This window comes from Sprattus sprattus (genome assembly GCF_963457725.1).
Source record: "Sprattus sprattus genome assembly, chromosome: 10".
NCBI classification, from domain to species: Eukaryota; Metazoa; Chordata; class Actinopteri; order Clupeiformes; family Clupeidae; genus Sprattus; species Sprattus sprattus.
In genome coordinates this window covers 7,673,556-7,682,066 of record NC_137908.1, presented here as the reverse complement: position 1 = coordinate 7,682,066, position 8,511 = coordinate 7,673,556, and the positions used below count along the sequence as shown (strand labels likewise).

Sequence of the window (8,511 nt, the reverse complement as noted above, 5' to 3'; positions counted from 1 at the left end):
CAAGTTTGTGGATTCGGAATCCTGACAAGAGTTAGCAAGTTTACACACATACAAGTTTGTGGATTCGGAATCCTGACAAGAGTTAGCAAGTTTACACACATACAAGTTTGTGGATTCGGAATCCTGACAAGAGTTAGCAAGTTTACACACATACAAGTTTGTGGATTCGGAATCCTGACACGAGTCATAAATTAGTTAAATATGTCCAAAGGTTTGGTATTCTACACCAGCATAATACTTGTACATTAATCTTCTAACATGTTGGTTACGACATCAGCCTGAGATATTCACATGGCACAATCATCCACTGACTCAACCCTGTGGACATCTGGACATGTAAATCCAATTAGAAGTGCAGAGTGAAGAATGGTGGTTTCACAAGCAATTTGTAGCACATTGTTGCTCCACTGAGAGTCTATATGATACCGACATAGACACACAACATTTTATTGAACTACCTTGTTTTTAATACATTTTTTCATCATTTGGGAACAAAATCTGAAGGATTTATATTAATGGTTCTCCGTGTTCTTCAAGTTATGTTTTTTTCTAATCTGTATTAAAAGGCATCTAATTATGTACAGCTGTGTGCAGCTTATTGTGACACACAATGATGGACGGACACGTGATCTATTTATAGTGAGATTGGCATTTTGAAGTAGTGCACAATACCAACCATAACATTTTCAAGTTTGCTGTACTAAATATCCGTGAGACTGTGTGAGAACTGAGATCTCTGGCTTTAAGATTGACCTTACCTGATTGTGCTGAAGCAAATTTCCTTTTTCTGAAGTGGTGGTAGTATGTGTATTAGGCAGTGTTATAGAACATTTTAAATGGCCCCAGAAATCCTTGCGATTATTGATCAGTCATCCGGAAGTGACCTTATACCACATAACTGCTTCAGTATGATACTGTTCAAATCCCACATCTGCTGTCCAAGGAATAGAGGATTGATTTGTGAGCGTAAATATGAAATGGGCCTGTCAAACATAAAAATAAAGACTGATGGTATCTCAAAATTTCACAATGATCCTAATTTCAATCTCTCTTTGTTTCCAACAGAGTGAAGACCAAAACGAGTGCATAAAAGGAATCCATACGTTTGTAATTGGATGTGAGTCGGCTTTGACCCCACCAAACTGAAGATGATGTTGCTATGGAAACTGCTAGTGCTGCAGTCATTCATGGGGTGCCTCGCAGGTAAAGCATCTTATTAAGAACTTTTGACGCACGCATGCCAGCCTCTCTTTGTGAAGTTTGTGTCCTTATTCATATGTATGTAGGGCAGGTTGCCGGTATGAAAGGTAGGGTTTAGACACGAGAGAACTCAAATGCACAAGCCACAGGCAAGGCATTTTGCGATTATATTTTCCTATTATGATACAAATAATGAGCTTGTGCAATTTATTTAATAAAAAAGACGTTTGTTAAAGTAAATAATTGGATCTTAGGGGTGGCACTCTGAAATGGTTGACTGCTGTTAGGTTAATCATTTTGAATATAAATGAGGAGATTGAACGGTAAGATATGAAACTAAGATGAAAAGTAATAAATTGAATGCATTGATTGCAAAAAGAGATTTAATCAAGGAAAAGGAAAAAAAATACTAAATGACATTGGTTCTCGGGCAAGCTAATACACACATTAACAACTTATCAGCTGAATTTATTATACAGTAAAGGCTGGCTAAATTGAGCAACAAAGATTTTTCCGGCTTGTGACAGAAAAAGAATACAGTTAAGCAGATTGTGTCATAGATGTATGCTTTCAAATAGTTTTTGGTCCATCTTCTACAAGTATCTATCATCCAGTTCAACCGATCATCTGGTTGTTAAGATATAGCGTAACTCATACAGCATGATTGTCCGGGAATTGGGGAGACGCTAACAGAAATAGGATAGGTCAGAGGTCTGTTGAATTCACTGATAGCCCTGGAACTGGGTATTTCTGAGCATCCCTGAGTATTTCAGGTTTACCCCGCTGTTGACTCTGGTTTAGTCTATAATCCTTACGTTCATGTTAGCATGCCCAAGTTAACATCATATAACAAGGAATCCCCAGTACAGTCATTGTTCTTAATTTGTTAGAATAGTAGAAAAAAAAATGAAATGTTCGTTTATCTTGTTACTTCAGCAAAATGAGAATTCAATTCTCTCCAGGCCTCTTGTGAAAGCCACACAGTGGCCGACTCTCAGCACACACAGCCATTAGCGCCATTGAAAGAGCAAATAGCGACTCGTGAGAAGTGCACAAAGACTCCCTTTCTCTGTCCTTAAGCGCCTGTGAAGAGAAACACAGGGAGGCTTAGTATCTAATTAATATACAGCAGAGGAACTGGGGATAGGAGTCCGGCCGGGCAAAAAAAAACTAAAAAAATCTTATCTCGGATTCTCTGAGAATCATTCCTGCCTTTACAGTAGAGCTGAATGCTGTCTTCATTAATGTCTCCTTTATCCCCTCAGGCTCGTTTACATTGATCATGATTTGATGAAGAGGTTTAATTTGTCTTACTTAAAAAATGACAGGGTCACATTAGTACAGTAATTGAAATGGTTTCAAGAGTTTAATCAGACACTATATCCGCATCTGAATTGTTAGAAGGGGGAGTCAGATGATGATCGTTGGCGACCTCCCCCCATGTCCAGTTATAGGCAACCTCTACAATCTGCAGCTTTTCAAACTTAAAATAGGAGCCACTCTATTACAGACATGTATCCCCCTATGGTTGGTCTATTACCAAGAGAGTATTCATTTTCAGATTGGATCCTAGTGTAACATCACGGGCGAATATTACAGGGAGGGATTAAGCCAGGTCTTGTGCCAAATTGCTTGTTGAAAGAAGATTCTCTATTATAGTCTATTTCCACCCAGAACAGGTTTTTATCAGTACTTGTTAAGCCCCAGTCACTCTGGCAACCTAAATTAAATCCGTACTGAAAGTCAGAAGCACTTCAGTTTCTTTAACATCCTTGTGCGTATTGTATTGAAAAAACATCTTCATCGTCAACTCAAAAGCAAAAACAAAATCACTGTAATGATTAGATGATACTCCCATCTTCACTGTCTGTTTTGGATAGGGTGTTATCAGTCACAATGGATAAGTGTTGCCACTTGTTCATTTGTACTGTCCTGTGACTTCATTGCGTAAGCATGGTGTCCTCTGGCTGTATCCCCTAGTCGGTGTAAAGCGCCTCTCGTTAACAATCAGTAAGGCTGAACGCTGCCTCTGGAGCTGAAAGGAAAGGTCGTGCAACCTGCCGAACGCCAGAGAAAAGGAAGGTTAGCCCTCTTGAAAAGGGAGGGATTCACGGGGAGAGGAAAGGCGACTGTAATGATCCCTGTCCTCTAGCAGGCGTGTTCTTTTGTTCTCCCGCAGCACGGTGACAGGCTATGCTCGTGTTCTGGGCGCACGTCACTCTAACCCTCCCTGTTAGCGCCTGATTACCTCAGAGCCACACACTTCCCCCGGACACACACTGAATGCTAATTTTTTTATTTTTTTTCCCCCTCTCTTCTCCTTCCCCTTTCCTGCATGCTGCCTGCTTCTCATCTTGCTCACTGCCTCGCTAAGATTCCCCTCTCTCTCCTTTCCCTCTTTCTTTCTTTCTTTCTGGCTGTCTTTCTTCCTTTCTTCCTTCCTCTGGCTGCTGCTGCTGCTCTAACAGGCAGACATGTAGCACATTAATGTTGGGCCCTCTTGCTTATGCAGTCAGCCCTCTCTCTCTCTCTCTCTCGGCAGATTTTTTTTTTTTGTTCTTTCCCTCCCTTTCGGAGTTGTTTGATTTACACACCTGAGACTCTGCCTTCGGAGATGGAAAAAGAAAATCGTATCTCTCCCTTGATAGGTTTTGCATTTCACAGAGAAACTAACAAACCCTCTTAAGTCTCAGAACGACGGGGTGAAAAAAACACAAGAAAGCAGAGATTAGGGCATCAGAGGCGATGGGGAGGTTTTCGGGGGCTAAATGGTGAATAACTTTGCATGTCAACACATGAGCCCAGAGAGGGGTGACCTTGGTGAGGTGAGACGTTAGCATTCACCCAAGTAGGGTCTCACTGGAGATCCACCTGTAGAGTGCCAAATGCAGAGCCCGGGGTGTCTGCCCTCGCACAAAGGCGCTCTTGACATTTTGTCGTCAGGCTCGTTCGAAAGGCAAGAAAATTAATCAGCGGCTGTCTTTGTCTGCGTTTGGCCTTCCTGAATGATCCTCACCGTCGCTGATCAGAGGTGGCTGATTGTGACCTATAGAGAATGGGAGTAATTGCTAAAGGATGCTGGCTTGTAAAAAATATAGAAAATTGAACATCTTGTTTGTTTATTTATTTATGTATTCTTTTAACACTCCCTATAGTGTGCCCTAGTGCAGTATGTTGCCTGCATCTAACTGCAAACCATACGCTATGCTATGCATTATGAACTGTGTATTTCTGATGTGTAGTGAGCCTAGAGACCAGTATGCAGCCTTGGCTTGACAGTTGAGTTGATTGATTCTTTCAATGTTTTATATAAAAAAATATGCCATCTGTAACATTAGTTTAGACAGAGTGAAAGCAAAATAGCATCCATTGGTACCTGGCCTATTTTCTATGACACCCGTATGTATAATTTCCTTCTCTTTCCACAATTCAGACAGCATGGCCAACCAACTCCAAAGCCTGGCCTGTATACCATGAAAGCATTGAAATTGATATGTCTGAGATTAGTCACTCCAATGTAAAAGCACATCATTATTTTCATGCGATGCCCATCGTGTGTATTGTGTTTGTTTGTTTTGCTTCCACTGCTTTGTGGTCAAAGCTGCCCGGTGACAAAGTAGAGCAGCGGGGTTCTCCAGCAGTCATTTGGTGACCTGCGTTATTCATGCCTCGGGAAGCCAAGCAGAGCCCAGTGGGCAGTCGCAAACAGTGCATTTTTATCAGGCCATTTTGTCTTCCATAAGGTTATTACGCTCCAAAAAAAAGTGTTTTCCTCTGACTCAGATGAGGAACAACACAACAGCTGAAACACTAGACAAGACGCTGTCATAGCCTCCAAATAACTGGTGCTGAACATGTATTTTAAGATCATTTCCAGTCTGGTTTCAAAGAGATACATTATGCTGTGTGTCCTGTGGTACTGATACCTTTCCTAAGCAAGCCAACATGTCAGATCTGCTCATTCTGATCCCAGTATCTTTTTCAGTGTTTTTTTCCTTGTTTTGGGTATACATCTGTAATAGAAATCTTAACTGATTCTGTTCCAGGGAGCCCAGAAAGGGCATAAAGTCTGTCTTTCCATTAAAAGTGTTTCCTATAATATCTTTTGTGGTGATAGTAAGCAACAGGGAAGCCCAAATGTGAATATCTCACAGTGTTGCTATACTCATAGTTTAGCTGATATTTGCCCTCTTTGCTCTTGCTTTGGAACTGGGAACTTTGTGTAGCTTGGCGTGATGGTAACAACAAAAAGCAAGCGTGTTTCTTTTGTAGATGTATGCACAAAGAAATTGTGCTAACATGCAGACATTTATTTTTGGTCTTGGGAAGGGTGGTTGGTTTGCGGAAAATAAATTGTGTGTCCATTATAGCCCAGAGTAATTTGAAGTGGGATGCCTTTGTGAAGTGGCCCTGAAATTGTCCTCCAGTGTGGCGAGCAGCATAACCATCTCTTTCCCTGTCTCTCTCTCTGTCTCTCACTCTCTCTCTCTCTCTCTCTTTCTCGCTCTCTCTCTCTCTCTCTCTCTCTCTCTCTCACACACACACACACACACACACACACTAGGAGTGATTGATTCGGTTATTAAAGGGACAGCCCTACAGGGTGTGGTCTGTGGACACGCTAGAGTAGGCAAGCGAGACCTTCATCCTCATGGAAGACCAGTGAGCAGAGACAGAGTTAGCCAGAGGATTCCATGCAAACTACTCTCCCCATACACGACACCATGCAAATGGCTGTCGCCCTGTCACATTCAGAGGTCAGATTCAGCTCACTTGCTATGCTCTTCCTTTAGCTGCAGTTTCAGGGTTTTGTATACTTTTGCGCTTTGAAAGTTTGAAATAGCATGACTATAAGAATATAATATAATTAACTAGAATGCGTTTCGTGAACGAACTGCGAGAGTGTGCTTGCTCTGTTTTTCTCTCATGTTTGCTCGTTTATTGTGAAAGGGTCTAGTGTGTTCGTTGGCATAAAAAGTTAGTCTTCTCTTATAAGCCTAGTTAGTACATCTGATTAGAGCTAGCAACCATGAATTGCAGATTAAGGGGTCCCCTATCAGTGTTCATTTTGGCAGCTATTTTAGATTCAGTCTTAAGACAAAAATGCATATTAGTTTTAGTCACATTTAGTCATAGTTATCCTTCTTAGTTTAAGTCTAGTTTTCGAAAACTGAGCACACTACAATAGCTACGCTGTGTCCAGGTATCCTCAAACGTTTTTCAGGTAACCTAATGGTTCAAGGTCTCTCATGAATCATTACTCCCAGGACACGGGTTAATGTTAACTCACGCTATCTGTCCTCTCCAACCACATTAGCAACAAAATAAACTGGTGAGCTAACAAGTTAACCATTCTTTCAGTATAAGCTACTTTTGCATATCTACAACGTATAGGTCTAGGTAGCTTACGTTTAGCCCCGTACTCAGATATTACAGCTGCTTAACACAGCTAGGATAGCTAACGTTACCGTAGTAGGAATACAAGCCTTAACCCACTATATCCACACAACCAAATTCATGAATTACTTCAAAGGTTTACTTCACAACTTGAATTAAGGAAAATTATCCCCTGTTACGGCTAGCTGAAACTGCCAGTGGATACTCCCATGGATGGGAGACGTTAGCTGCTACGGCTAACTAACACTATCAGTTTCCATTAAAATTTCAGTCAGTACACTGAAAATGCTGCCATTCAACTCACCTTAACGAAGTGGAAATACGGTAGCTAGGTTAGAAACTGTAGTTACTCTTATTCTTTCTCAAAGTTGAATTGAGAGGGACAGAGAAATACGGTTCCTCTTATTCTTTTTCAAAGTTGAATTGAGAGGGACAGAGAAAATGCGGTTCCTTGGATTTGGCGGAGGTGTCAGTGAGAAGCACAGGTGCAAGCCAGTTTAATGAGCCTATTATGATGTCATAATGCACAGAGTTCTGCCATGCAAGTCTATGGAGAAAAAAGGGGATGAAAAAGAGGAATAAAAAAGGAGTGACAAGGAGTACCGCCACGAAAAGTCATAGCGGCTTGCACCGGACATTTCGGTGTTTGAATGGCGTCTCTATCTCAAACGGGCGAGGAGTAGTTAGCTGCAAGAAAAACGGGGAGAATAAATAAATAAAGAAAACTTGACGATAACAATACTGTGCTTCCCTTCGGGCAAGCACACTAATAATTATTTTTTTATTAGTTACTGACTGACTGAGGCAAAGTATGAGTCCCGTCCTTACTGTCTGCCTTTGAGTCTAAACTAATGTAAAACAAACGTCTTCAGATCAGGAGCAGTGAAGTCATGTTTGCAGGGCAGCATGTTTATTCCCAGTGCAACCGTAATAGAAGAAATGTTACTGTTTGCAATTTTCTGGCAAAACACAGACAGGCTAAGAGGCAGCATTTCATTCCCTGTCTTACTGCCCAATAACCTCACGGTCCAAATAGATTTATCCCTTTGGTGAAGGTGTCTGCAGGTCATGGAACAGTACAGTCAGGGTTCAGAGCAGCGCTCGTCTTCTTGGTGACCTGGAACAGAAACATAATATTTACTGTATGCTACCTCCTGTCAGGTTTTTCTCACCTACGCCACCCCATCCAGCCACTTTCCTCTGGCCTGGTTTCTCCCATGTGTGTTTAAGAATGTGGAAATGAGTTATATCAGTGGTTAATGCAGTCCGTATAAGCTATGAGTATCTCATCTCCACAAGATGAATATAGTCTTGTCCCAGCGAGGTATGCTAGTGCAGGAGAGCCGGAGCTTATTCTAATAGCTCCTTTGAAGCATAAAAGACAGGAGCAGCATTCCTCTTTGCCTTGACCTTGAACCAATTTATATTGTGTTCCACACTGTCCATAGATGCTTGCCTAGATGACAGACCAATGTAGAATACACCGTCCTCACAGTTCAAATTTGTCCCATGAGGACTAAATAAAGAAATAAATCTTACGTAAGTTAAGAGCTCAGACCGACAGAGGCACAAACTTAAGACACAAAGGCACTGGGTGCCTTTTAAGAAGTATATGCTGAAAGTGTTGAATAAACTGGAAAATGATGGTCTGTCAGACCTAGAGCGTTTTTATAATTTGGACGTTAGAACTCGCATGAAAGATTCTCCGCTCTTTAGGCCCCTGTGAGGGCCTTTGATTCATGCTGAGGTAAGCTCGCCAAACGTATTTGCTGTCATCTAGCAATGGCCACAGATTATTTTTTTTGCCCCTCTGCCCTCGACAGGCAGAGCATGAGGCAGTGAACTTGAGAGCTCAATCTAAAAGTGACATGGCAGGAGTAGAGGGAGAGAGAGAGAGAGAGAGAGAGAGAGAGA

At 41.6% G+C, this 8,511-nt stretch overlaps 1 protein-coding gene across 1 annotated transcript in view; it reads left to right on the top strand.

The window, feature by feature from the left end:
* Positions 1-1,104: 1,104 nt before the first annotated feature.
* The window catches only part of cntn4 (contactin 4), a gene marked incomplete at its 3' end in the record, with an annotated part of 91,814 nt that continues 84,407 nt past the window's right edge, over positions 1,105-8,511 (top strand). The window contains exon 1 of the mRNA XM_080846807.1: positions 1,105-1,203. Coding sequence (XP_080702933.1) covers positions 1,149-1,203 — 55 coding nt within the window. The 5' untranslated portion in view covers positions 1,105-1,148. The remainder of the gene's footprint in view (positions 1,204-8,511) is intronic.